Source organism: Larus michahellis, chromosome 17 (assembly GCF_964199755.1).
Source record: "Larus michahellis chromosome 17, bLarMic1.1, whole genome shotgun sequence".
In the NCBI taxonomy this organism is placed as follows: Eukaryota; Metazoa; Chordata; class Aves; order Charadriiformes; family Laridae; genus Larus; species Larus michahellis.
Window position 1 is genome coordinate 8,937,625 of NC_133912.1, and position 27,969 is coordinate 8,965,593.

The 27,969-nt window shown below is 51.4% G+C and overlaps 2 protein-coding genes across 3 annotated transcripts; one reads left to right on the forward strand and one right to left on the reverse strand.

Moving 5' to 3' along the window:
- Positions 1-1,654: 1,654 nt before the first annotated feature.
- DPAGT1 (dolichyl-phosphate N-acetylglucosaminephosphotransferase 1) lies at positions 1,655-6,123 on the reverse strand. Its single transcript, XM_074560891.1, has 9 exons — positions 5,812-6,123; positions 5,607-5,727; positions 5,315-5,528; positions 5,017-5,163; positions 4,797-4,881; positions 4,155-4,343; positions 3,421-3,508; positions 2,909-3,064; positions 1,655-2,249 (listed from the first exon to the last, which is right to left on the reverse strand). Exons 1-9 carry the CDS (start codon positions 5,964-5,966, stop codon positions 2,184-2,186), a joined length of 1,221 nt encoding a protein of 406 aa, XP_074416992.1. The 5' UTR covers positions 5,967-6,123; the 3' UTR covers positions 1,655-2,183.
- Positions 6,107-27,762, forward strand: C2CD2L (C2CD2 like). 2 transcript variants are annotated; one of them, XM_074560887.1, is made up of 15 exons: positions 6,107-6,943; positions 12,669-12,764; positions 13,245-13,364; positions 15,250-15,360; positions 16,234-16,347; positions 16,971-17,088; positions 17,254-17,377; positions 17,929-17,993; positions 18,566-18,693; positions 18,990-19,161; positions 19,934-20,035; positions 20,622-20,755; positions 21,274-21,556; positions 22,848-23,057; positions 27,348-27,762. In XM_074560887.1, the coding sequence occupies exons 2-15, from the start codon at positions 12,762-12,764 to the stop codon at positions 27,578-27,580; spliced, it is 1,917 nt and encodes a 638-aa protein (XP_074416988.1). In that variant the 5' UTR covers positions 6,107-6,943; positions 12,669-12,761; the 3' UTR covers positions 27,581-27,762. The 2 variants fall into 2 exon arrangements, with proteins under 2 accessions (XP_074416988.1, XP_074416987.1); XM_074560886.1 differs by lacking the exon at positions 6,107-6,943 and adding an exon at positions 7,086-7,356.
- Positions 27,763-27,969: the final 207 nt, after the last annotated feature.

The window sequence follows — 27,969 nt, forward strand, 5'->3', positions numbered from 1 at the left end:
GGGCCGCTTCCAGGGGTTTTTGAGGAACTGGATCGCCCCTGGGCCCCGGCCTGGCTCCCACCGTGGTGAGGTGGGGGGGTCCCGGGATGCCCGCAGAGCAAGGGGACCCCCATCTGTAGGGCTTACAGTGGCACACGGGGGGAGAGCAGCGACCGTGAGATACTTTTTAGGGGATTGTGGGAACGTGTGAGATGTATTTTTGTGTTGTTCAAGGGAAGCACCAAAAGCAGGGAAAAAGTCAAAGCAGACTAGGAGGAAAAAACATGGGAAGATAGAAGGAGAAGTGGGGTGAAGAAGGTGGTCATGCATGAACATGTTGCTGGGTGGTAGCCTTTATCTTTGCAGTCTGTCCTGTCTCACTAAACTCCATTTCTAGCTTTTTTTTTGAGGGTGAGGGGACTGTCAACCCTCTGCGTACATGTATGTCCGGAGGACTAAATGGCAGCAACAGACATCAGGGAACAGGTGCCAGTGTATTTGTGGTACCAGCAAACGGGAATACTGGAGCATGTGCAGAGGGGCGGCCAGGCTATGGTGGAATGCCGGTGCGTGTGGTCACTAAAGTGAGCAGAATAACAGGTTTTGGAGCCAGGTGTCTAGTGCCAGATACGGGAGAGATCAGGGTCAGCAGGTTGCTGACTGGAGGTAGGCCTAAGCCAGCTTACTGGAGAAAAACGGGGTGGGCATCAGAGTTGGCTACTGGAATGCCACACATCTGGATCAGTTAGCAGAGATTAATTTCTCTCTGCTTTCTAGGTGAAAAGATTTGAGTAACAGCAAGTAGAGTAGCATTGTGGACCTCGGGTGTTCGTAAGCCCCGGTGCCAGGAAATGCAGCAGTTAGTTACTGGACAGACAGCGTTTAAGGCCAGCTACAGAAGGGGTTCGAAATGTGCATGCGTACACAGATGTGTTTGTATGAATATACTAGTAGCCTTCCAAACTGATTGGCTAGAGAGGAGGAAGAGGATTTGGACGCTCATCCCATTCACGTTTGAGTGCTGTGTGTCTTCTGTGTTGATCAGTGTTGCTGGACATGTGTGTTTTTGCCTACCGGGAACACGTTCCCAGCCTTGCTACTGGCTGGACTTGAGGGTGTGGAAGTGCAGCGGCCTTGTGTCCATTAAAGTACGGGACTCCGCAACTTCTGCTGTCACCCATCTCAGTATCCCTGTCTGTGCTGTTACATTGTTTTGCTTTTCGCTCCTGGTATTCTCAAGCGGACTCTTTAGCCTGGTATTCCGATGGCTGTTATGTGGGTTTTTTTCTGTCAGGTAGGCAGCAATTCTGTGGTGCACTATGGTGCCAGATACTGCTATATAACGACTTGTATTTGAGGAAAAGGTAATTGTAGCTTGCAGGGTTTTAGTTCCACAATAATAAAAGGCTTTTACTGATGTCCTCCATTAGACAAGGACACAGCGATCCTTACTCTGCTAGCCTGTTCCAGATGTGTCCTGTTCCAAAAAGGAAGGCAGGAAGACAGATGATAAAGATGTTCAGAAATAAAAGCCCTTCGGCAGGAACACTCCTGGGAGCTGCGAAAGAGGAGGGAGTCTAGTGCAGAAATGATCAGCCTCCTAGCAGCGTGGAAGGCCAGAGATGTACCGTGTAACCTGGTTTCACTGCCTGTCAATATTCTCAAGGCAAAGCACTGAAGGGGAAAGGGTACCACGAGTTATTTTATTCTCAGAGCGCTCTGAGTTTTGAGTATGGTTTATAACGTTACTCTGTGTCCACGGACCAAAGATAGGACTGGAGAAATCAGGAGAGGATTCTGGTTTACTTGCTCTCCTGTATAGACTCTCACTGAAACTGAAGTTTCCGTTTTCTCTCTCGGGGAACGGTAACGTGCTTGTTAGATGTACAGAGATTTCACCTTTCCCACCTTCCCTAAGTGCTGTGAGTAAACATTTGGGTCACTTACTTCCCAGTATTCCCAGGAACCGTAATGTCCAAGTAGCAGAGACTCTCTTTTGTCAGCAGAATTGGACAAAAGCCTTCCACGTACAAAAAAAAAAAAAAATTACAGTTCAAGGCCGGCCCACGCAGAGTAGTTGCTTGCATTTTGGCAGGTGTCCTGAGGTTCTCAGAGGGCCAGAGTAAGATCAGTTGAATCATTTGGTCAGCAATTGGAGAAAATCAACTGGCAGGTATCTCTATCCCCTGCTCCCAGCAGCCCCGTCAGACGTCATAAAACAAACGCACCAGTTGGTACCGGATTGAAAACGCAATCGTACTGCCCAGGACCTAGATAAAAATCAGACAGAATGGAAACAGTGTTAAATAGTTTACAGGCTGGCAGATCCCTCCTTTCCAGGTGGATTTGCTATGCTTTCCAGCATGCGTCGTTTCATTAAATAACAACACTTAGGCTAAAGGTTTCAGGTACAGAAAGATGAAAGGCAGAAGTCTGGCCAGAGTCCTTCGTTCTTTGTCTGAGAACTGTAGTTATCTGCAGGGGGTTTCTGCGTGTGCCTGCACACAGTCACACTGTGAGAACAAGGGGAGAAGGTGAACGGTTGGGAACAACGCTTTCCTTCTTAAAGAGCCTGTATTATACCGTAAACCCTATGGTCTGTAATGCAAAATACCTTGCGTCAAAGCTGCAATTCAGCATCCTTACAAGAAGGCGCTGCCAAGACTTCTCTGCTGTGACTGGGCTCAACATCAAGTGGTATGTACTCCCCGTCCTCCCCCAGCCCCAACGTAGTCTGATAAGCCCTGTTCAGCCTCCAGGAGGGAGGGATGTTTCCTCCTTGAGCTATGTAAACCTCCGATTCTCCTCAGCTCGACTGCATCTTGTGTGAAGAACGTGATACTTTACTTCCCCCTTTCCCCTTGAGCCTGATTTGGATCTGTTTCTATTGCAGAGTACGCCTTTCTACCGGAGGAATTATTTGTCTAACCTGAATGAGTAGCAACAGGAGTGTGAGATTTCGCTCGTGGGTGGGTCCGATCAGCTTTATAACAAAGTTAATAAGCGTCATATTATTGCACTCTGTGTATTCGCCATCTTCATCCGTTCCACTCCTCACATCTACTATGTGCAGGATCTTGACTGCCTGGGGAAAGAAATATTGCACGCTATTTCACCAGGTACGTTTGGTGCTCACCGGCTGGTTTTGCTCAAGATCCCTGTTGCTGTACCATCCCTGAAGCCTGGCTCATGCTCTTACAGGACAGGCTCATGATGGTCCTGGGCCACTGCTACACGTGGTTATTCTGAAAGATTGACCGTTAACACAATCAAGTGATCGCAAGGAACGGTGACAGACTAAGCAGAATAGTTTCTTCTGTATTTGAGCCAGGAAATAATTAGCGAGCCCAAAAGTTTTACATTCCCTCCCCTTCTCTTCCTCTTGCATTTGATCACCACCTCAAAATGCACCTGGATTTTGAACGTTTTCCAGATTATTACCTTCAGAATGTATGTTCCCAGGGCAGAGAGGCTCTTAGTTTTGAATTTGGAGTAGCTCATCTCCAACTTCCCTGTACTAGGATTGAGCCTAAAAGAAACATTAGAATTTTAGTCCGGATAGAGCAAGGAGACAGAGGGGTCCTATGTAAGCAGACTTAGAGCCATAGCTGAGTAGTTGAGAGAGAACTCCGGTGGTGCAAAAAGCAGGAATAATCCAATATGCTTAACAGCAGCTGCCGATACCTAGTCCCTCAGACTGGGCTCAGTCGGGAGGAGATTCCTCCCCACCACAGCCCCAGTATACCCATAAAGCTTCGTAGTTGTAAAAATAAAATAGAAGACTCTAATATGTGGAGCAAAAATTGCTGATATGGCATAGTGCCACAGAACGCTCGCTGCTCTGAAATCTTAGCAGATCCCACTGCAACAGCATTAAAAGCAGCCTGTATCAATTTCTCTCAGTCTTGGAGCTGAGAAAAACCATACTCTAACACTACTAAAAATCACTCTCTTGTATCTGGGAGGGTGGGGTGGTCAGAAAAGTTAACTTCTTACAGAAACCTCTCCTGCATGACTTGACCACAGCTGGCAGAGCGAGCCAGATAACTTTTAACCATGAAGCTTACTTGGATGGCTTTTAAAAAGGGCTCCTACCACCACCTTTCTCGAGAAGCTGGTGCTGGAGATAAAAGGCACAACCTGTGGTCCCGATATAGGTCACTCGGGTACATTACCTCGGCAGCCGGTGACGGGGACAAGGAATGACATGGAAGAGTTGAGGCAAGGAGTAGAGGAAGTTGAGCACTTGCGGGATGAAGAAAAGCAGCATTGTTTTGCTGAAGTGCCCCAAGATCCCCACCACGGCGAAAGTCATGCCAGCAAAGTAGCAGAAGGTGTCCCCAACGAACGCTCGCGACGGGTACCTGCAATCCACAGGGCAGAAAGGCAAATGATGGCTGTTGCTGCAAAAAACACTTTCTAACCACTGAACGTATTCCCACACGGCAGGTCGGGCGCCAAGAGTGAACTGCAGCAGATCCATGCAGTAAGAACAACAATTGCGGGTATTTATGCTAAGAACTGCGGGACTGGGACCCACAACCTGACTTGCAGCGAATAAGGTATGAAAAAACAGCTAGCGAGACCTGCGAGGGAGCATATTCTGTGCATTTTGGTGAGCCGGCATGACTAGAATTGTTCTAATAAAAAGAAAAGCTACCAGTGCATCGGTGCTTTGTCAGTTCTTGGCTTTCTTGGTTCTACGTTCCAGCGTCCCACCTGCGCATCAGTAAGTGTGGGGAGGTTTTTTGTTTGAAAAGGGAGAAAGTAAAGGGAAAGGATGTTTCCGAAGAAACAATGAATGTCCATCCTCTTACCAGTTGTGGTAAAACAGCCCCAGCGTGGTAAAAAAAAACGGAATCATGAAGTAGAGAGAAAAAATGTGATCATCTCGATAATCCCCTATAGAAAAAAGGAAAAAAAATATGTTTGTGATAAGGCAGGGCTGGTTGATTTTTAGTAATACCAGCTATTGAAATCTAGATTCCATCTCCCTTTGATTTTTGCACTCGAAAATGCGTATGTTATCTTCCTTACCATTTAACTCCACAATGTTGAACACGATAATGGAAGCAGCTATCACCAGCGACTGCCCTGCTTCGATTCCGTTAATTCCGGCGAGAATGTTGATGGCGTTCGTGCAGAACACCGCGAGCATGCCCATGTACACGTAGTAGAGGATACCTGCGGATCAGAGCGAGCAAGTGCTTTAGTATTCGCAGGTGAAGCAGGCCCCGCTCCAACTCGCCCCAGCGCTCGCTTCCTGCTTTGCCCGAGGATCCATTGCCCAGCGATCTCGGTGAGTTTTGGCGGCTTCTGGTGGTTCGGAACTTACCTAGGTCCAAGTGCATGCCCAGCAATACCCGGAAGGGCTTCGGCACCACGATGGTCGTGTTCCCAAAGCTGGTGAAGTAAACCATCAGCAGCGGGAGGGAAGCCATGGTGGGCAGAAGGAGCTTGTGGCGCCAGCGCAGGTTCAGCACGTCGTCTGCAAAGCCCAGGAAAATCATGCAGCAGATGGCAAGGAGTGAACCGATGAGTTCCACGAACTGCGGGACAGAGAATGGGACCCCGGTTACCGGTGCCCGTGCCCTGCTGGTGCCCGCCGTGCTGCCGGCCGGCCTCACCTCGTCGTGGGGAAAGGCCGCGCACTGCTCTTCCACGAAGCACCTCAGGAAGGGCACGGGGATGAAGCAGAAGAGGATGATGAGGAACACGGCCCCGCTGATCACGCCCTGCGCCTCGGGGCTGGAAGGGAGGTAAGGCGGGGAGTCAGCCCGGCCGGCCGCGGGCCCGGGGCCGCCGCCGGCCCGGCGGGGCAGCGCTACTCACACGGGCCGCCGCGAGGCCTTGTTGAGGTCTTCGCCGAAGAGCCGGGCGGCGAGGAAGCGGTCCTTGAAGGCCGGGATCAGTGTCAGCGTGGCCGCGAAGCCCAGCAGCGACCCGCCGAGGTTGATGAGGAGGGGGACGGCGGGCCAGGCCGCCATGTCCGCAGCGGGCGCTGCCCCTGCCAAGGGCGCGGAGCGGGGCCGGGCGCCTCCCGCCCCCTGTTTCCAGCCGGACGCCGGAGAGGAGGTACCGGATGCGCGGGAGCCGCCATCTTTGGCCCTGGCGGAGGCCGCCGGCCGGGGCCGGGTGCGGGCAGCAGCGCCGGCGGGCGGTCTGGTAACAGCACGGCTTAAAATGCTTTAGCCCAGGGAGCCGCTATGGAATGGTCCTGGAACGGTACTTTAACCCCCGAGCTACTGGGTAAAAGGAGCAGGGGAAGGACCTCCCTCCACACTGCGGGGTTTCTGAAAAAAATTTAACTTGAGGAAAACCAGGTGAAACTATTCCATGAATTCTGCAGAGTTTCTGTATGGTTTTAGGGTGACTGAAATTGAACTGTTTTGGCCGAAAAAAAGACCTCCTTACCACCGTAAAACTGTCGCTAAGATGTTCTTCCCGTGCCTTTGATTATTTTACAGTGTTAATGCATTTAGGAATACAAGGTTAAACTTCGTGTTTGGACGCGGTCCCTTCACTCTTCTCTGGAGGGAAGCAGCTGTTGCCCTCGTGAGAACAACGTCTGCAGCGTGGCTGGGATGTTTGCTGCTGTTTCAAAGGCTTTCAGGAGAGCAGCGGACAACGCTTCTCCTTACCCTCTTCTCCAAAGGGACCAAAACGTTAACCATCCCAGAAGATAACGAAATAGAGGGGAAAAAATATTTATAAGCAGGGCACAATACGTGGAAGTACCTCTCTTTGATTTTGCCCACTGAAACGAAGGTGCGGTACCAGTGGTGACAGACCTTATTACTTATAACGTGACAACGCTTTTCCTTTTCTAGCCATAAACGGAGCGGAACGAGACCCGATGCAGCGTCTTACTCGAGGTCTGCAGCTGCTGGGGGAGTCGTAAGGGCTGTCGGAGCCCCAGGAGGTTATTTTTGCGCAGCCGGTGCCCGCGGACGCCCCGTCGCCGGTGAGCCGAGGGGAGCCGGGGGGGGGTGGGGGTCCGCCGGGCCGCGGGGGGTCGCCCCAGCGCCGGCAGGAGGCGGGGGCCGGGGCGGCGGTCGTGCGCAGGCGCCTCCCGGTGGGAGGTGGCAGCGGCCGGGCCGCGGCCCGCCCGCCGGCCCGCCCTGAGCCGCCATGGGGCCGGATCCGGGCTGGGCCGCGCTGGTGCTGCTCTTCGCCGCCTCGCTGCTCACCGTCGCGGCCTGGCTGCTCCAGTACTGGCGGTCGGCGGGCCCGCGGGCGGGGCGGCGGCGCGGGGCGGCGGCGGAGGAGGCCGGGGCCCGGGCGCTGCTCGCCGCGCTGCTGGCCCTCCGGTCCCTGCGGGAGCAGTGGCAGCGGGCCTGGGTGCGAGCCCTCAACGGCCAGGCGCGCCGGCACGGGGTACGGCGGGGCCCGGGCGGGCGGCGGCGGGGGAGCGGCGGCGGCTGCTTTGTCGGCCGGCTGCGGGGAAGCCTGCCTGGCCGGGGGCTCGGCCTCGGCCGCTTCTGGTGTCTGTCCCCGCCAGTCTCCCGGCGCTGCCGTGGTAGTTCTGAAGCTCACGAAGGGGAAAAGGCCTCGCTGCTCCCGTGTGGGAAGAGCCGCAGAGCAGCCTGCGCCGCCCGCGGGGCTGGGGCTTCTGCCCGCAGGAGCCGAGGTCCAAAGTCTGCCGCAGCCTTCTCCTCTTCTGTCGCGTGAACGGAAGGGGGGAGTCTTTTTGTTAAGTTGCGTGGGAAAATCAAGAGCTGAAAAAGGTTAGCACGAAGCTAACGCGCTTGAAGAAAAGGAAATTAAAGTCTTGAAGAATGCGATGCGAGCCTCCGCTTGAGTTTTCCAACAAGATTGGAAAGCTCTCTCCGGTTTTGACACAGTGAGTTAAGTTCTGGGCTAGAGGCAGGACAGAACAGCAGGTCTCTTGGTGCAGCACAACCATGTGGGAAAGATCAGGCCATTGGGAGGTGGGGAGGAATGGGAAATTATTACTCCACCTGCCCCCAGCCATTGTTAGGTGTAGCAGCGAAACAGGCTTTGTAAAGTCTAACCCCATAGGTAACATTATGACTTTAGCTCCTTTGGGAGTGTTTGTGCAGTGGTGTTTCCAGCGTACATTCTGTAGCTCTTTGTTCCTCTGTATTTTCATTTGCCTCACTGTAATCCCCTGATAATAACTCGCTTGGGTGAGATGAAGAAATTGGATCTTTGAGGCAGGCAGCTTTGGAAGAAATGCTTGGTTTTGTTATGTGTCACCAGCACGGTACCTGTCTGTTTTTTCGGGAAAGTCCTTTAAATGCAGCCATTTGAAGAAAGGCTGCAGAACCTGAATGGGTGCTCTATGAAGTGTGACTGAAGGAGGGCTTCATCAGCAAGTCCGGAGCAGTTCAGTTTTTGCCTTTACGTTTCCTGCCTAATGTAGATAGTGTGCTGTCTGGCATCTTGAGAGCAGATGGGTTAGTAAGGCTCGTTAAGCAGTTGCACTTGAAAGTAACTGCCCAAGACACAACAAATCTTAACTGCGTAGGTTAAGTGTGGTGTTCTTGAAGTTCAGCAGTCCTTAATTGTAGAGAGCAGAACCCTTTTTGAAAGGATTTAATCAAATGAGCTCCTTCAAAGCGCAGAGCAAGGGCTGTGATTATTTTTAGATGACGGTTGCCTCCTGGCATTAGGAAGTACAAAATAACCAGAATGGGATATTTGTGCATAATAACCCACTTCTCTGTTCCTTTTTCCAGCCTCGGACTGGGAATGTTTTTATTTCACTGGTGTCGAGTATCATAGGACCCGGAATGTTTAAAAATATTGTCCACTGCTCCTTTTGAAAGGATGTATGAAGTCACCTAAGACTGGGTAACGTGGATTTTTAGCAGAGACTGTTAAGGTTTTGTGAAGAAAATCATCGCCGGTACTGCCTGGTTCTGGTACCCCGTGTGTTGGCCAGGTGGGAACAAAGAGTTTCTTGGGAAACTTTGTCGTCTCACTTCTACAAGGTGACATGGTTGTGCATTACGACTTGGGAGAGCAGCGTGTCTCGTGGCAAGTTTTGTTCTCGTAAGAAATACGTAGAATCAGCCTCTGCAAGTATTGTGCAGGCATGAATGCGGATGGTCAGCCTGTGTAGGATTGCAGACCCCTGTTACTCGGCTGATGTTTTTACCTGCTGAATTATATTTTCTGCCTGTTACAGATGGATTAGGGAATTGACTTGTTCCAAATGTTACTTGTCTTACGTATGTTGCGTCTTCCTATTTCAAGATGTGTCAGAGACCCTGCTCCTGAAACAGGGTGTTGCTTATTGACATGGTTTTGGACAGATTTGGTTCATTGGACTGGTCTCACTGATGCTCCTTGGCTGGTTTTTATTGTTTTCCTTTTGAAGAAAGAATTTTTTTTTTTATTTTTCCACTGTGTTCAGTCCTTTGCTTTCCCATCTAAGGTTCTCTGTGCGTGGCGTGACTTCGCACCTCCTCCTTTGCCTTGTTAGATTGACTTGGAAAGGTTGGCGGAGTTCTTCCTTTGTTGCTACTTGTGATAAGTGAAATTGTCCTTTTTAACAGAAGTGTAGTAGCACCTGGTCTCTCTTTCCCGCTGGCTAGCGTTAGAAAATGGGAACGGATCTTTGTTTCCCTGTTCAGGTTCTGATGGTGTCAAAGGATGGAGTACTCAAAGTTGTTCGTTGCTTTTAGGATGAGCTTATGCTCTGACGGGTTTTCAAGAGGCCGAGTGCTCTGTTCCCAAGAGGTTTGTGGAAAAACGCATCTTTCCACAAAGGTGCAGTTATCTGCCAGACGCAGGGATAAAGATCAAGTTAACTGTCAAACTGTCAGCTGGGCCTGCTTTTTGAATTCGGTCATTCCTTCTCTGTTGATTCTTTGTTTTTTTAATTTCCTTTGATGTTGTCAATTGCCTGTGCTTATTTGTTGGCGACTGAGAGAGGTCTTGTAAAAGAAGTTCAGTGCAATTAGGAGAAGTCAGCCTCAGGTGGACTGCAGTCTTCTCCGTGTAGTCCGTGCACGCTTTCTGAAGGCTACGAAACAGACTTGTTTTGGGCTGGGGGTATGTTAGGGGTTTTTTTTGTTTGTTTTGTTCTTTTAATGAAGTTGTGTAAAGCATAGTCCTGCAATCTGCCGAGATCCTGAAGCTTTTCTCCTTTCTTGTGGTGCAATGTGGTTTTCGGGTAAACCTCTGTTTAGAATCAGTGGCAATTCTGTTGCTGAAAACGCACTAGCCTCGGTGGTAAAAGGCATTCCCGAGCTCCCTCACACACCCCCCCAGTCCCTGTCTCCTACGAAATTATTCTTGGGTCCGCTTGAGGGAAGGGACATAAGGCTGACAGCGCTCACCGCGATTGACAGCGGCTCCTTCCCCCTCCCCGTCTGACTCCAGCCCTGCTCCCCTTTTGAGTCCCAAGGGGAGCCGGGGATAGGTTTATGCTTAGAAGCGAGCGATCTCACTTTCTCCTGGGTAGACTTATTCTTAGCTCCTTTTGCTGTCATATTTTTTTAATTTTAGCTGTATCAACTGCCAAAAAGCCGTATGGGAAGGCAGCTCTGCAAAGCTAGGCTTGATTATTGGGGAGGAGCAGATGGTCGTGAGTACGTCAGGCTCTCGATGTGGACACAGAATGGTGGAGGGTCTCGGCCCTTAGATTTATAAGCCCACTTTCACGGGTTTGCTGGTGTGGCTGGGGAAGAACCGTAGATTCCTGTCTTGATTGCCTGTTCAAGAGCTATCTTTACCATCCTCTGAGTGGGCTGTCTCATTTTCCCTTGTGCGTAGCCGCAAGAAAGGGAAAGGAAAATGCCTAAACTGTGGTGGAAGTCTCATGGTTCACCATAAAAGGATAATAGAGGGAGGCTGGCGTTCTAGAGTCCTAGTCCTGGAGGAACGCTGCACAGATGCTTCCTCCTTGATAGTCTGTTTCCTTCTGTGGTTGTGTTGTTTCTGCATGGCTTCTTTCAGCTTGGTGAATTTTAAAAGAATATGTCCTAATCTCAGGTCTAGATTTGCCCGTGTTTCCTTGTGTTTCTGAATCATGGTGAACGTGAGAACATGAAGTATGTGGTAGGAGCTTTATAGGAGCGCATTTGTGGTCCGAGCGCAACAGCATCTGAATTCGGGTGGATCCTGCGAGGAGCATGATCCAAGGGAGATGGCAGTGGGCAGATGAGGGTCGGTCTGCCTCCCAGCAGTGTCTCATTCTCATCCCTGGTAGTCGAGATGGTGGCTTCAGTCACCAGGCGTCGCTTTTTTCTTTAAATGCTTAAATGATCTTTAAACATTAGCAGCTGGTATTTCATATTTCCTACTCAGATTTCAAGTTATTTGCCTTAAAATTGGTCAAAGGCTTAAAAGGAACTGACTTGCCTCTCAAGCATGCGGTACCCTCCTTGTTGTATTTTTCCTCTGTGTTTTCTCCCTGCACTGGGGTTAGATTCATGCTACCTTGTGCATGCTGTTCACTCTGAGTAGGCTGAGGAACTTTGAAGTTGGCCAGTGCGTCCCGGTTGAGTGAGACTGACGTGTTGGGAACAACAGGGCAGCGGTTTGCCACTGATGGTTATGTACTCGAGTCATTGGGCAAAGGTTCTGGTCACGGAGAGAAAGGCCTAATGTGATAATCTGGACTGACCCAGGTGGGCGAACACGGCTCTGGCGGAGGAGGCTTGCTAGGAGAAACAGCAGGCATTACTGGTGTGAAGCAGCGGGGAGTGGTCTGACTGGTTTCTCCATTAAGTCTTTCAGTTTTGAAATTTGGTCACCGGGAGAGCTGCCTCATGCCTGCATTGAGAGGAGGGCACGCGTCCGGACTAATGTTTTGTGGGCAAGCGTCTATTCGGGTTGTAGTATGTATTCTGGCCAGATTAGCATCCGAGAGCCCCCTCCACCCTCCTGTCGCCTGGGTCTCTCTGTTGCATGGAGGTGGCGGCGCGCAGTCTCATTCACTAGAGCAAGGGTGCAGCTTCCCACACCTTCACGTTCTCGCTCAGTCACCCTGGCCCTAAAACACGAGCAGCTTGGCAAACGGTCGTGTCCTTGTGCTCAGATTGCCTGCTTGCTCTCTCTTTTTGCCCTTTGTGCGCAGAGGGGAATCTTTGAGGGACAGGTTTCGTGCAGGTGTGCTCACAGCCTTGTGTTTCCAGAGAAGGGTTCTCCGTAATGAACCGGCCCTGTTATACGGGGAAATAAACAAAGAAGAGGGATGCTTCCACAGTGGAGACTGTAATCTAGTAAACCAGGAGCGGGTGGAAAAAGGGAACAAGTCAAGCACAGGAGCCAGTGTACCATATGCTGAGGGTTGATTTTGTTGTCGTTGATTGGTTTTTTTGGTTTACTTAGGGCAGGATTAGCACAGAGAGGGGAGAGAGAAGAGAAACAGCAAAGCTTCTGCAATGAAGAAGGGTTAAGGCACTTCACTTATAGTTGATTGCTATCCAGAACAATTTTCCGTTCTCGTTTGGGCTTGCCTGTCTGAAATTAATGTCGTGTTTGTGAGTCTAAGCCTTGTCTGCAGACCTCGTTCCCTTTCTCTGTACGGACAAGCCAAGGTGGGTAGAACTGCAGCGTGCGATGGTTCTGCGTGACAGTTGGATTTATGGAAACGGACCAGAGTATCTCTGGGGCCCTGCGTCAGAATCATTCGTCCTCTTTGAAACTATCTGGGATACCTTGACCACTGGGAACTAACAGAGTTCTCTTTTTTTATTTTTTTTTTTTTGTAGAGTTCAGTGCAGATCACATTTGAAGAGGGTCCTCAGTTACCACCAACTGCAAATATAAGTTGTGTGACGTGCAAGGGACAGTCAGACCACAGCATGGTAAAGTTTTCCTGTTCTGAATTGTACGGTGCGGTGTTTCTCTGTTGACTTGACGGCGTGTTCTTTGGAGGTTGCTGATGGGGATGGTGGAGCTGGGGAAGTTTTGGGCGCGGTCTGTTGAGTTCAGAGGCCTGTCAATGGGCTTGTGAGATTGCAGCTCTGGGGCTGCGTGTTGGTGAGCTCTGGGAGAGCCCCGGGGGGAGGTGTGTTGGTGGAGCTGGGGCGTATGGGTGCTGAGCCCCAGCATCGGGGTCCTTCAGTGGGGAGGAGAAGGGAGCTCCTGTCACCGATACGTCTTTACTGCCTCACGTACAGAGTCTGAAATGGCAGGTTTGCAGCGCGGAACTAGGTCTGGGAGTAAGCCCGGTATTTCTTTCCTGCCATGATGGGTCAACCTTGCCTGTCGCTGTTAGAGGTTTTGCTGTCGCATGGCTGCCTTTCACCAAGGACACGAACTCATCTCCCTCCTTTTCTCTCCAGGTGCTATACTGCCGTCTGTCTGCTGAAGGTGTGAAATTCCCTGTCTCTGTTACTCAGCAGTCCCCAGTTGCTGTTTCTGTGGACACCTATCATGTCACTTTGGCTGTGCTGCAGGCTCAGGTAACAGTCGTAAAAAGTTAGCCATTGAACTTGTTCTTTGACCCGGCCCCGCACCGATCGAGGAAGGAGGATGCCATTTAGTGCAAACGAAGGCCTCGTTGTGCTGGAAGAAGCAGAGTGCTGTCACTAATGTTTGGCAGGGTGGCAAATGTTCCCGATCTGTGTGCTAAGTCCTGTTTTAGGAGTCTTGTTCTGCAGGTTTCAGCTATGTCGCTTAGCTGCCACAAAATCCAGAGAGGTTTGAGGCATGGCAGCATTCTGTACTGTGTTTTTAAGCGTGTGTTTAAAAAGCAAAACGTCCACAGAGTTCAATTTCCCTCGCGGTGTGATGGGTAGGGAAAGATGAGTCCTGTCTGTATGTGTAATTATGGTGGTGTTATGGTTGTTGGTGTGAAAAAGAAATCCATTGTGCAGAGTGGTTTGATGGTCAGTGCTCCCCTTGATACATTCACAACAGTGTGATAAATATTTTCTTTTTTTTTTTTTTTTTTGTGTTGAATATTGGAGATGTTTCTTCCAGAAGAGAAGCTCTGTGAAATCGCCATGGGTGGTAACTCTATAGTCACTTTCTGGCTGGATTTTCTTCTCTGGGATACGATTTTGTTCCCATGGTGAAGAAGGGCGTGACGCTGGAGACAGTATCTTGCTTGGGGACTGTGCGCTCGTTTGACTATAGGGAGACACAGTGAAATTAAAATTCTGCGGTGACAGCAGCCAGTCTCATGCTACTGCAGGTATTGCAGTTGGAAGGTTGTCCCAGAACCCTTTTGCTGTCAGAAGCTTTATTAAAATTTTCAACCTACATTTATCAGATCCATCCTGGTTTGGTTTTGTGCCTCCATTCTGTGGTCGGTTAAATGGCTCCCCTCGGCATTGAGCACTCCTGCTGCTGATCTAGTTGTGGGCAGCAGCTGCGGTCATTTCTCATTTTTGTGTAGTCTCTGGGAGCCAGGTGGCCTTTGTCACCTCTCATCAAATCGCTCCTCTATTCAGTGGCGCTTCCTAGGTCTCCTTGTCTGCCCCGATGAAGTTTTGGGTTGATTGTTCTTGTAGAGAATTGCATGTGGTATTCTAATTGATGTCTTGCTGCTGCTCTGTGAAACGCTGGTGAGGTTACCATGTGCCCGTTGGTCGGAATGCTTCAAGTATGGTATTCCCAAATGTTCCTTGTCTCTTCTATGGACCTGTTACTTACCTGGCTACCGTGTCCCGGATCTGTTGCTTTTGACTGATGACCCTCTGTGTTCACAGTAAATAAATGTTAGTCTGTCAGTTACTTTAAAACTATGTTAAATTTCATTCCCCTGTTTTTACTAGACATATCGGGCCAGGAGTTCTTCCCGTGTGGTCGTGTTCCTGTCTGTTGCATTAAGGATGACTTTCGGGCATATGGGTGTGCAACTTTTCAACTGAACTACAAGGATGGTGTACAGTCTGTTTTGTCGTTGCAGACTATGGGTGACCTGGAGGAGTTTTCAATCTGAGGATGATCTCCTAGAGACGCATTTCTGACTTATAAATGGCCGTGCTTAGGTTTGGCAGTGGTTCATTGCTGTAGCTCAGTAAATATCGCGTGTCAGTGCTCAGGTTGCTCTTTTGGATTGTCCTGACGGCTTTTTCTTCAGCATAAGAAATAACCTGTCGTTTTTCCCTCTAATGGTGCCTGGGCATCCAAGGGCAGCGAGGAAGCCAGATCTCGCTATGGAGTGATGAGGCTTCTGCAGCTGCTACTTCCCATAGGCTCAGGACCACTCATGTTCTTACGTTCTGTCTCTTATTGTTGCACTGGTGCGAGGACTTTTCAGTTGCTGAGTTTGAAGTGGGGCAAAAAGCACCTAATGGAAAGAGAAACTGTTCTTGACTATGAGTTTTTGTTCTGGGCCAGGTGGAGATCAACTTGGAGGAGATACAGAATGAAGGTCTCCTGGTGTCGTGGACGTTCAAGGACAGACCAGACTTGAATCTTTCAGTTGTTCCGAGACTTCAACTTCGCGAGGTGAGCAGCAAACAGTGGGAGGCTGGACTCGCATGGAGGAAGGGCAGGAGGGGCAAAAACAGGGGCTGAGCCAGGAGGAAGGCTGCTGCAGAGGGGAGAGATCGGCAACTCGCTGTCATGGCCGTTCAGGGCGAGGGAGGGGATTCTTTTGCCCTGGAATCGATACTCGCTCAGCTCTCTCAAAACAGCGCATCCTCAAGAGGGCCGAAGCCGTACTGATGTCTGTTGTCCGAGTTTGGTGTAACAGCTGAATGGGAGTGTGTGTAGCAAAAAAGGCTGTCTGTCTATGTAGGTCCTCCTGCTGTTGTCAGATGTAGGGCTGCAAAATGAGCTGGGTTGGTTTGTTTGGGGTGTTTTGGTGGATTGTGGGGTTTTTGTTTGTTTGTTTTGGGCTTTTTTGAGAGGTTAGTGTGCAGAACCTGTGGGTATTAGAGGTTTAACAAGGTGAATCTTCTGTGATCCAAATAGATTGGTTGTTTTGTTTGTTTTATTGACACTTGTGTTGCTTTATCCTGAGTAGCTGTAGGAGTTTGGCTATTCTCCCAAAAGTATGGTAGTACCATCTCGCAAAGCGGTGAGGACGTGGGAAACCAAAAGGTGTATTGTCAAAATTTGCAACTGGTAGTCTACAGATGTCAAGGCTTAGTTTATCTCGTTTAGAGAGCTTACATTTGCCTGCAGCTGTTAAACAGAAGCTTTAAGCACTGGGAAGAGCGAGTACAGGATACGGGAAGAGTAAGTGGGAGGTTATTACCAGGAGAAAGACCGCTTAGCGTCTTAAAAGCTTGAGAGGCAGTTGGAGCTGTATAAGGAGAAAATATGTCTGCCCTGTTATGACCTTCCTGCATTTCCTCTTTGATTTGCGGAGAGAAGAATGAAGGGAGAGCGGATCTGTCCACCATAAAAGATCTGATCGAGGATACCATTGTCAGCACGCAGCCAGCCATGATGGTGAACCTGAAGGCCTGCACCGCTGGAGCCGGTGTGGTAAGGCGATCTCCTCATGTCATTCTTGTGCCTCAAACACTGCCACAGGGGACTTCTGAGGGCCCGTGCTCAGGCAGGAATCCAAGTGTTGAGACTCGCTTCTGGGTGACAGCCACATCCTGACCTGCGCTGTCACAGGAGTTGGGGTGCTGTGGCATGGGGAGGAGGGATAAGTAGAAACTACTCTGAAGGGCAGCTCTCTTTGTACCTTGTTTCCTGAACACTGAGCGCCAGTTGTGTTGAGGTGGAGCCAGACTGCCTGAGAGGCATCCCTACTTCGGCAGTCTCTCTTGTTGCTCTGAAAACAAGGCTCTGTCCAGGGCAGCCTTTACAGGCGTGGAATGGTCCGTGGTTTGTCGTCTTCAGTTGCCCATCTGGTAGCCAGCAAGCATGTTCTCGTCTGTCTCTTTTCCTGTCTGCCTTAAATTTCCCGTCTGAAGTAACATGTGGGCCCACCAGAATAGCCTGAGGAACCTGCAGCATCTCTTGATGGCTCTGTGGGTATTGCCCTCTGTTGGTGTGAGGAGCTACTTAGTAGATGTGAGGACAAACATCACGCGTCTTGCTGCTGTCTGCTGGCGAGTGAACGATAAGGCATCGGTCTCGCTCTCATCATTTCTCAGGTACCCAGCAATAAGTTGACTCGAGAGTCCCCGTCCGGAGTAGCAGCAGCCCCTCTGGGTTCTAAGCTGTTGCTCCGGAATCTTCGAGTGCTGAACTTGGGCTGCCAGGGGAAGGGAGGTAAGCGTGAAAACGTTGCTCATCTGCAGGGGAAGGTGCGCAGGTGGTGAGATTGGAGCGAGTGGCTGTTTTGGGTGGGTTTGAATGGAAAAGAGGGGTGTGCATCCAATGAGACGCTGCCTCGTGTTGACGAGCACGCGCGTGCGCTCTGTCCCTCCGTTGCAGGACCGGGGGAGATACGCTGCGTGGCAGAGCTAGACAGCCCCCCGCAGCAGAAGCGGACGAGGCCAGTGACAGCTGGCAGTGCTGGTGCTGCAGCGGAGGTGGAGTGGAATGAGGAGCTCTTTCTGTAAGTGTCTGCGCTCCTCCTGGCTGGCACAGCAGAGGCAGACCAGCGTGGTCTCTGGGTGTCGTTACTGTGCTGTGGTAACTGATGCAGACGGCGCAGAGGTGAAGCCTGCTCTGCAGGGTGTGTTTATGCTGCCCACATGCCAGGCTGCCCATCCCGGTGACCGGCCCCAGCTTGCATACATATTTCCTGCTGCCTTGGACACTTTGTGTGTTAACTGGGTGGGCAGAAGTGCTGATCGTGGGCAGCGTGTGGGAGCGGCAGGTGCAGAAGGCCTGGAGCGCAAATCTCAGCCTTGCAGACAGATCACACTCTCATCTTCCTGTGGCAGCCTACACAGCCCTTCAGGGGACATGAACCGGAGTTCTCTTCTGTGTAACTTGCTGCTCCTTGTCATGTCGTCCACAATAGCACAGGTGTTACTGGAGCTTTGGAAAAGGTGACGAGGCGTGTGAGGTTTGAGGGAGGCAAGATACGGAATGGAGTTGCTCGCTCTGTGGCCGTTTTGCAAAGATTGCGTGATACCAGCCCGTCTTTTTGTGTTTCAACAGGGAGTTGGGACCTAGAAGTAAAGAGCTGAAGCTACAGGTGCTGAGGAACAACGACGGAGGGGGAAGTGAGTACAGGCAGCTGTAAGATGGATCGTAAGATGGGGAGACAAAAATGACTAAGGGACTTCCTCTGCTTTGAGCCTGTGGTAGTTCTGTGTTGGTACTGTGTGTGATGAACGCTGCAAAGGATTTTTCATATCCAACCTTATGTGGGCCTCTGACTGCGTGAAGTAACTCTGGAGTCTCTTCTTAGTGAAATGCTCTTACTCTGACCTTTTTGGTACCTGGGAAGTTCCCGTGGCCCACTTGTCTCCGCTCTGAAGCGGGGAGAGGGATGCGGGGATTTGCCCCTGGGTGTTGGTAGAACATTACAGAAGGCTCTTAAGTCTGTTCATTTGTACTCGGTCAGGGACTAACCGCAGCACCTATTTCTGATGGAGGCCACACAACGGCCACCTCTTTATGGTGAAGAGGAGCGGAGGAGCGCTGCCCGCTCCCTCCCCCCCCTCAAACCCAGAGTCGTGGGGATCTGCTTCCCTGGCCCATGGGGTTGCTTCCCAAAAGCAGCCTGGGTTGGCTGGGAGACATCTGAGGTGCCGAGGTCACGCGGTGAGTTTTGTTTTCCTGTTTCTTGCAGATGTGCTGCTGGCACATGCCACACTTTTACTTGATTCTGTGGGCAAACAACCATCCGGGAGACAGGTCTGCTCACTGGCCCCAGCAGCTGGGCGGTCGCTGGCAGCTGAAGCTACTATTATATTAGAGGTGAGCTCAGGACTCCACATGCTTGGCACAAACGCGTGCTCTGGAAGCGTTCGCAATGCAAGCCTCTAGCTGGAGACATGTGTGATTAGGCCTGGGCTCATGGCAGGGAACGGGCAGACCCTTAGGCGGAGGAGAGGTGTTGCCTGGCCCTCGGTTTCTGAGCCTCCCTCCATTCAGCCGACATTGTAGCGGGGATGGTTCCTTGGTGCCCAGAGCAGTAGCTTTCGTCACCCAAATGCCTGCCTTTCCATCTGGGAGGAGGAGAACCTCTCTGAGCTGTGCGTTACTCTTTGTAGCTGCTGTTCCAGGAGTCTTCTGCATCTTTGAATGCTCAGCACGCCACGTCTCTGCGAACCAGCATCACCCCCACTAAGAAGGTGGAGATGGACCGGACCATCATGCCCGATGGCACCATCGTGACTACTGTCACCACGATTCAGTCCCGGCCCAAGGCAGACTGCAAACTGGGTGAGGCTGCCTTGTGGCAGGTGTCTTGTACGAGTGGCTGCTATTGGGGCGCAGACTCAGCCATGGTCTTCCCTGTGCCGCTCATGCGGGCAGTAGCAAAACTGTTCAGCCATCGTACGCTGTGGTTGTTGCAGACTCGCACCTTGTGTGGTGCTTTTGGCTTCTGGGTCGGAACGTGGCCATCGTTGCCATTCCCTTAGCGTCTCGCGTCTGGCTGGAGACTCACGTGTAGCCTTGGGGGAGGGAATTGATGCAGCCCTGTGTTTGGGGGAAGGTGAGAGAGGGACGAGCCTCTCTGACAGACTTTGGTGGCGGGAAGTCCTGACTCAAACATGTATGCTGCTGCATGCATACCTGCCTGATGTCGGGCTAAGCGTTTTGCCACTTTTCCTCTACTTTCTTCACTGCTAAAGAAGTTAAGCTGTATGTGCTGGATGCAGAGCTGAAAGCGTGTTGACCTTGCTTACTAATGGTTGTTGCTCCTTGCGGTCTGATGTCCTGATGAATGTGGTGGTGGATAGTCCATGAGGTGGGGCTGGGAAACAGCATGAACGGGGTCTGACGATGGGGCTGCTTCATGTGTCTTTTTCCAATAGGCATCTTACCGCTTCAGTGCGGCAAAGCCTCATGGAGAGAGCCTCTGCAGGCTCTTCGTGCGCACTTGAGTCTTTTGGGGGTGTGCATAGGGGACCACGATACAGTAGTGAAGTTGCCTAAGCTTCAGCTGCGCTTACTGGTGTCTCTGTCTCTCTGCCTCCCTGTCACTGTGAAGATTCACCATCGAGGTCGCCTTCCAAGGTGGAAGTGACTGAAAAGAAGACAACAGTGCTTTTGGAGAGCGGCTGCCCTCGCGGACCCTTGCCCAGCGGTAGCCGTAAGTGCTTGGAAATCCCAGGCTCTTACTGGAGTGACTGTGTTTTCAGCCTTTCTTGGAGAGTGGCAGTCTGAATGTGGGTGGCCGAACTCGTCTGCGTTTACTGCAGAAGAGAACGTCCATGTGCCCCAGTGAAGGCAGGGCCGTAGGGGTGGTGGCGGGTGGGGCCGGGTAAAAGAAAACCCACTTTGGCTATCCAGTCCATGACTCTGGGTGTCCCCTTTCTCGACATGAACATTCTAGGCTACCTGGGCCCAAAGACCTTTGCTCACCCTCTACTCGGGGCTCTGTTTGACTTTGGAACGGAGCGCTGCGGCCGTTTTGACGGTGTGTGGCCAAGATTGCCCAAATTCTTGGGAGTCTTTGGAAGTCTTAATTGAGCGGGAAGGGTATTTTAATGATATGCCTAGTGGGAAAGCTATATGGAGCTTCCTTCCTTTGGTTTATTCGGGCAAGTCTGTAATAAATTCTGTTCTCTGCCTTTGCGCACGTGCCATTGCCTATTGCAAGCATTGCGGTCAGCAAGTGACCTCTTGCCTGTGCTGAAGATTGCTACCTCAAGCGTTGACATCTTTCTTGTGCTCAGGGGATAGCCATATGCCCAATGGCTTGGATCCGGTGGCCGAGACGGCGATCAGACAGCTGACTGAGACGAATAACAAGCCTGCCAAGAAGACTCCAACAAAACGTAGCACACTGATCATCTCAGGAGTTTCCAAGGTATCTGGTAGTTAGGGGGCTCCGTTTCCAATCTGGGAGGTTGTTTCTAGGGGCGCGTGCGTGAAATGACCCTGTCCTTTAGGGACCAGTCTGGGAAGGTTCCAGCACAGACGACTTGCTCGGCAGAATCCCTTCACTGCTTCCTTGCAGCTTGTCGCTGCTTCCCAGGAAGTGTCAAAGGTACCTTGCCAGTCTTCAGGGCAGCTGCCGGTGGGAGTTCACGAAGGGCAGCCGCAGAAAGGGAGGCTGCTGCCGTAGCTCTTTGGGAACCTCCTGGAGAATCTAAGGAGTTCTCCTTGGACTCGCCTATGGGAGTGAGGGATGTGCTGCGGAATGCTTTGGAATTGGCCGCATTCCTGTATATTTCAGCAAAAGAGTGACGACTGTGCATCGGTGCGGTCTGGCACGGGTGATTGGAACAGGAGCATCCATATGTAGGTGTGGATGGAAGAAAGGAGATGAATGCCATCCTTTAGACCCTCTCTTCCTGTCTGTCTGACCTTCTAACCCCCCTGCAGGTACCTATCGCTCAAGATGAAATGGCACTTTCTCTGGGTTATGCTGCGTCCCTGGAGGCCACAGCGTATGGGGACTCTGCAGCAGAGCGTGCAGCTGACCAGATGCATGATTCTACTGAATCATCACAGCTGCTGGAAGCGTCGCCATCAGGACAAAGGGCCAGTCAGGAGCTGGATGAGACAACGCGATCGGACATCTCTGAGAGACCATCGGTGGAAGATGTTGAGTCTGAAACTGGCTCCACAGGAGCCCTTGAGACCAGGAGCTTGAAAGATCACAAAGGTAAGGATGAACCATTAGAAGTGAGCTAACGTTAGCCTGTTGTATTGAGGACAACGTGATATCTGAGTTTCCCACCCGAACGCAGGGGCTGCGGGCAGCTTTCAGCATGGCAAAGAGCAGTTTCTGCTGGAGTGTGGAAGAGCCTGCCTCCCTTCTACTTTCCAAACTCCTCTCTTTGCAGGTGTCTGATTCCTGTGGCCTTTTCGGTCTCTGTGCTCTCTTAGATGGGAGCCCTGTGCAGTTTCCATGTTCCCAAGAACCTGTTCTCACTCCCTGGCCTCTGGGTCTGCAGATCAGGCGCGTGTCCGTAAATAACGATTTTTCCTCTGAATTCAGCTGCCTCTGGCATGGGAATGGAGGCCACCTGACAATGTGGATTGTACAGACCTCGATGCCCTCTCTCTTTCTCAGTTAGCATCAATGTAGTAGCGCCTCTGACCTGTGGTACCATAGGATGTCCACACAAACTCTTTGCTTTTAAACAACGGAGTCGGCCTGCCCTGACCGAGCTGCTGTTCTGGGCTTTCCAGGCTAGTGTTGATGAGGCAGATAGCGCACCTTGTATTTACCTGCTTGTAGCCGTGACGGTTTCAGTTAGCTACAAACTTACATAACTAAGTGCAAGCCAAAATCTCAATTGCTCAGAATACGAGAGCGGGACAAGTTTTGGGGGGTTGTACCCTGGTACAACCAGGTACGGTTTGACCTGTGGTGGTCCCTTGTTTGCTTGTCAGCAGGTAGAAAGGTGTGCGGCCTGGATTCTTGAGAGACTTGGCAGGCAGGGAAGAGAAGGAAGAAAACACAAAGCAAGCCCCCTGTTGTCTCCTGAAACCGTGGGCCGTTGTTCTAGGAGCTTGATGACTGGCTAATCTGGGCGTCCTTGAGATGGTCTAGTGCGAGAGGCCTTTTCCCTGTTGTGTGCTCCTCCCGGCGTCTCCACATGCAGACGTTCTCACTTGTTTTCCATTCATATGAGTCTTAGCTTTCTACTAAATTCTGCACACTTCCACCGAAGGGAGGACGTTGTTGCGTAAAAGGAGGTTTAGGCAGGGGGGGCATGTGACGGTGTGCTTCGTGAAGCAGCTTGTTGGTATTGCGGTCTGTCCTGAGCATAGGCTTTGCCTTGCAGTCGGGAGCCGGGGTTCGCCGACCTGCCATGCGCTTCCACTGTGCGGGGCAGAAGAGGTCTTTGCTGCTCATCCGAGAGCAGCCGGGTGTGTTATTGCCCCCGAGACTCACCAGGGCAGGATACTAATTATGGTTTCCACCTCCTTCCTTTCTGTCTCTGCAGTTAGCTTTCTTCGGAGTGGCACCAAGCTCATCTTCCGGAGAAGAAGCAAGCAGAAGGAAGCGGGCCTGAGCCAGTCACATGATGACTTGTCCAACGTCACCGCCAACTCCACCACCAGGAAGAAAGCTGGCAGCTTCTCCCGCCGCCTCATCAAGCGCTTCTCCTTCAAGTCTAAATCCAAACCCAAAGCTAGCGACAGCACAACGGCAGGTGAGAATTGAAGGAGGGAGAAGCCTGTTGGAAAGACTGCACAGAGATCCTTTTCTAGTCTCGTCTTCCCACTCCGTGGTATCTGTGACCGCAGTCCAGTTCCTTCCAACCTTGGCTGAGGGAAGACACCCCAGTGCTTTACGCCATTTGGGGAGTGGAGGTGGCGAACCCAGGCTTAGGCTGCTTGTCTGCCTTGGCTTAGCCTTCTCCGACTGTCCTACCCCACCGCACTCTCCCAGAAAATCCAGGTGGCATGCTAATCCCTGCGGGGGTCCCAGGAGCTGCGGAAGCAACTCTGCCTGCGTAGCTGTCTGGCATCACCGGGTGCATTCTGGAAAAGCAGGGCGGGGGGCCTCTCAAGTGGCAACCCTCAGAGCTAAAGATCGAGAAACGACTGGGTTGGCTACATTGCCGAGAAATGTGGGGTGTAGCCTCGCTCAGCTCGTTAGCGAGAGTGGGTGATGCGGTCACTGGCCGTCTAAATGCCCTCATTGCTTCTGCTTGGTGCAGAGGCTGTAACCTGACCGAGGTGCGGTGTAGTGTGGGGCGAAGCGTTCCTGGGCTTTGAGCTGTCAGGAGAACAAGCTGTGGTTCTCCACCTGGCTCTGCCACTGGAACAGTCTCCGTTTCGGACAGTGCTGGGGGATGCCTGCTTTCTGTGTATACTCATGAAGGAAGGAGTCTCTAAGAAGAAGGAAATTTTAACCACTGGACGAGTTTTGGTAGAAGCCCCGGCCCTTGCAAGAGCGTCTGGTTGGTGCTGTCAGTGCCGCAGCCCTCCTCCTGCATCCGCGTTCTTGAGCGGGGAAGGGGCCGTGCTGCACACCTGCACCAGCTCTTGTATGAGCAGAACCCTTTCCCTCGGGGGCGGTTGGGGGTGCTGCTGGCAGGGTGCCAGGCGGTATTCCAGACCTACGGAGCGCCTGGCCTCTCACAGTTCTCACAGCAAGGACAGCAGGGAATGGGGTGATGCTAGTGAAAGGGCAGTCTGACGTGGAGCCTGAAGCCACGTGGTGGAGAGAGGCAAGAATTTATACGCTTTCACTGATGGAAAGGGTTTCCTGGAGTAGAAGGAACCTTTCTTGATTGCATCTGGTGCTCCCTTTCTTCTAGCAAACCTGATCCACCATGTTCAAACAGTAGGCATTTCTGCAGCTGGTACTTGCGTCGGGGGAGATGTGCAGGGGGAAATCGACTCCTTGCGCAGGAGACTGGCCTTCTAGATGAAGGGTTTCCTGATCTCGTGACACGTGCACACTGCAGATATCCCCAGGGCCCCCGTTTGGATAGCGTAACGACGCTCTCTGGAGAAACACTCGTGCCCTGTCAATGCGCCTGGTTTGAACGGAAGCTCCTGCTCTCCTGTGGGTTGTAGAGTTAAGGAGACAGGGCAAAGGGGAGGAAAAACCCCGCTGAAGAGCAATCGCCTGGGCCTGGCTGGATTCACCAGCTCTGCTCTCCCGTTACAGTACCTCCCGAGGTGGGGACTGTTGCCCCACCTTATGCAGGACGTGACCAACTGAAAAAGCAGCTGTTCTCTTAACGGTGCGCATAAAACAATGTGTCGTGTTCTTCAGAAGGAGAAATCCTGGCTTACTGATAACGGCCATCGCGTGCCGTTTCCAAAGACCAGAATGTGTTTGGTATGCCGCTGTGAAAGGATTTACAGGTGGGAATTTCAGGGCGTCTCTTCAAAGTGTCTGGTGGTAGGAAAGGCCAGAGTCCCCTGGGGCTTGGATTGAAAGTGCCGGTGCTTGCCAGCAGGAGGGATTCTTCCCTGTTTTTCCTGCTGATTCCCCACGAGGTAGGGCATGTGTGAGAAATCGGACTGGTCCAGCTGGCTGACCAGGAACCTCTTCTTCATCTGTTTGGTTTGGTCCGGGAGTCTTTCTGTCATCCCTGAGCTCTTCCACGTCTCTTTGTTTCTTTCCCAGCCCACGCGGTACTGTGGCTGTGTTTGCAGCTCCATGCACCGTTTCTCACTGAAAATAATTTTCCTCAATGCGAGCGACTGGTTCCATGCTGCATCGCTGGTGGAAGCTGGCAATCTGGAGCTCGCCTCTGGCGATGCGGCTGCCAGTCCTTCCTTTGCTGGGTCCGTGCGGCGTCACACGCGGCGCTGGCCTTCGCAGGCACGCGCTTGTTCCCGGAGCCTCAGGGTTTGGTTCCCGTTTGTCATTCTCTCTGGCACCGTCCCTGCTACGACTCTGCCTCTGTCGCTAACAGTACTTGACGCTCCGTTTTTGCTTTTTCTTTATTCTTTTTCAAGACCGTGTCAAAGTTGCTTTGAATGAGGAGTGCTGGCTGAGCCCAGACAGCACCTCTTCTCTAGTGGGATTGCTGTGAAACCTTGCATTAGAAGCGTGCGTTTGAAGGGAAAGGAACTTTCAGAAGAGCCAGCAGCTCTTTAGTTGTGGGTTTACCACAGGACCTTCCATGAGTCTCGTTCAATAGTCCTGTATTCTTTAAGCCGCAAAAGCAGCTCGAGCTGTCTCGGTGCGGAGCAGCTGGAGGTGAATGCCCGAGGCTCCCACCCACGCTTCTGAAGCGTGAATCTGGAGCTCGTGTACACGAGGAGGGCTGCGAGGGCTAGCACGCAATGTCCTCGTCGCTGTAGACAGGAGGTGGAAAAGGTGAGTGAGGTTTGTGTCCGACAAACACGTATCTAGACTTCCACCTGAATATTTTGGCCTGGCTCGAAGGAAGGAGGCAATAGGAAAGCTAGGAGTAAAACCAAAACTTGAGTTCCTCACCGGCCTTGGAGTCCAAGGATTCCTTTCTAGCCATGTTAAATGGGCAATTCCTGCCATGTGTCTGTATGGAAAGAAAAGAAATGTCTTTTGTATTTAATCCCTGCCTGTGCTTCTAGCTTTAGGACAGAAGAAATGCTATTTGAAACTTGCTTTTCCCTGTTTAACTTCTGGATACCCATGCCTTCACCTCGGTGCCCTTGCGGGGTCTGTGGCATTTCATTATGCCCGGCACCACGGAGCAACCCCAGCGTGCGGTGCGGGCCACCAGATAACGTTTTAAGCTTGAATGGTCCGCAGTTGCCAGGTTGTTGTCTCAGGGTAGGCTCAATATTTGCACCTTGTGAAATCAGTTCTTTACCGAGTATGTGGGGGAAGAGGAGCGGCAGAGCAGCGGGCTTGAACGCACGGAGGCTTCTGATGGAGTTCAACCCTGGTTATGAGGGCCTGCGTTCCAAATGCTGCGTTTCGCTGCCGGCTATACAAGTAGAAATGGTGACTGGTAAATGAAGCCAAAGTATGTATTTTTGGGGGTTGTGGGTTTTTGGTGGGTTTTTTTTTTTTGTTTGTTTGTTTTCTATTTTGGCTGAACAGAGTTACTAGAACTTACCTATTCTGTGTATTTTTACTTCTCTGAAGAAAATAGATTTCTCTAGCTGTAAGTATGCCTGTAAGTATATTTCTGTCTGGATACATCCTCTCCCCATGTTTTGGTAAGGCTTTTTAAGAGCCTGCCCATCGAAGCATCGGCCCATGAGGGTTATCCTCTCGAGGCGAGAGAAAACAGGTGTGGGAAGAAATGGGGGGAACTGCGAAACCTCGGTGTTTTGGGGGTGCCGTGGGCTCCAGCATGATGGGTGTCTGACTGAGGCCTGATACTTGGAGAGGGCACTAGAAGGGCACCTGTTTGAGGGCAGAGGGATCGCACGCGTGTTTGCATGCGCTTGGAATGAGAGTACACTCTGCGAACACCGGGCACACGGCAAAGAGACTGAGGATGGCAGGGTGGGGCGGGAGAACAGCCTTACCCGCTTCTGTGGTGTCCACAAAATATTTCTTACATGGGCCTCCGCAGGGGCAGACTTGAGCAAGCAAGTCCAGGTTCTGCCCCTGCAAGCACCCTCATGCTGCGATGTCAAGTTGGGTTTTCAGTTGAGGATGGGTTTTTAGGCAGACCGGCTGAAGAGAGGGAGAGCGAGGAGAGCCGATGTGGCTAGAGAGCTACTCAGAAGACCATTCAGTGGAGGGGAGCGTAATGAAAACTTGAAACCCGGTATAAGAGGGCCACAGGCATGTGCTGTTCCTAGCCTAGAACTGGGCGCATGGCAAAGCATATGCTTACACTGGTTTTGTTCCGCTTTTTTTGTCTTCAGCGATGACGCTTCCTTCCTGTGATGACTTCTCTCGGTTCATTGTTTGCGAAACCTACAGAGAAGTCATTTCTGGGTAGCTGTCAAGATGCTTGAACGTTGGGTGTCTGGCATTTGCGTGTTTTGGGATCTTTTGCCTTGTTCTCCCTTCCTTCCCTCCCTCCCCCTAGGTCACGGTGAATGTCATGATAGAGTAACAATCCCAGTGGTGGTCAAACTTCTGGAAAAGGTCTTTGTGTACTTGCAGTATCGCAGCTCCTTCTACAGGCATGACGGCTCCACACCACCTTTCCTTGCTCGTACAGGTACTGGACCAAATACCCATGCTGAATTTGAATTAGCGCCTCTCCTTGTGCGTGCTCTTTTGTACTTTGATGCCTTTTCTCTGGGTGGATTATTTTAACCCCAGATTGTTTAGAGGGGAAAAAAAAAAAAAAGGAACTGCGTAGCTATTTAAGAGATGAGAATAATATGACTTATTTCGGACAAAATGAATGAAGTTCTTGCACCTTTGTAAATGTTGAAGAAGAATTCCATTGCTGTGTAATGGCTGAACCTGTTAACTTATTAAACTATATGGAAATCAAAACCTGATGCTGAGTCTTGACTTCATACCCGCGTGAGCGGCGCGAGTTGGGCTTTGGCTTTCTGGACGTTGAGGGAGGGGTTTGATGTAGAGCCTTCTTTTGTAAGACTGTTGTTTCTGAGCAGCCTTTTTTGCCAAACGCAGCTACACGGGTTTGCAGGCCCTAAGACCGGGGCAAGGGCTGTAGCCTTCGCATTTCTGGGCGG

Bases quoted from the DNA above. Each gene is read 5' to 3' on its own strand.
- DPAGT1 (XM_074560891.1), bottom strand. From the start codon at position 5,966: ATGGCGGCCTGGCCCGCCGTCCCCCTCCTCATCAACCTCGGCGGGTCG. The intron at 5,728-5,811 runs GTGAGTAGCGCT...CCTCCCTTCCAG, and splicing joins AAGGCCTCGCGGCGGCCCGT to CCCCGAGGCGCAGGGCGTGA. The intron at 2,250-2,908 runs GTTAGACAAATA...ATTTTTATCTAG, and splicing joins TCCTGTTGCTACTCATTCAG to GTCCTGGGCAGTACGATTGC.
- C2CD2L (XM_074560886.1), top strand. From the start codon at position 7,111: ATGGGGCCGGATCCGGGCTGGGCCGCGCTGGTGCTGCTCTTCGCCGCC. The intron at 17,378-17,928 runs GTAAGTGTCTGC...GTGTTTCAACAG, and splicing joins TGGAATGAGGAGCTCTTTCT to GGAGTTGGGACCTAGAAGTA. The intron at 20,036-20,621 runs GTAAGTGCTTGG...TCTTGTGCTCAG, and splicing joins ACCCTTGCCCAGCGGTAGCC to GGGATAGCCATATGCCCAAT.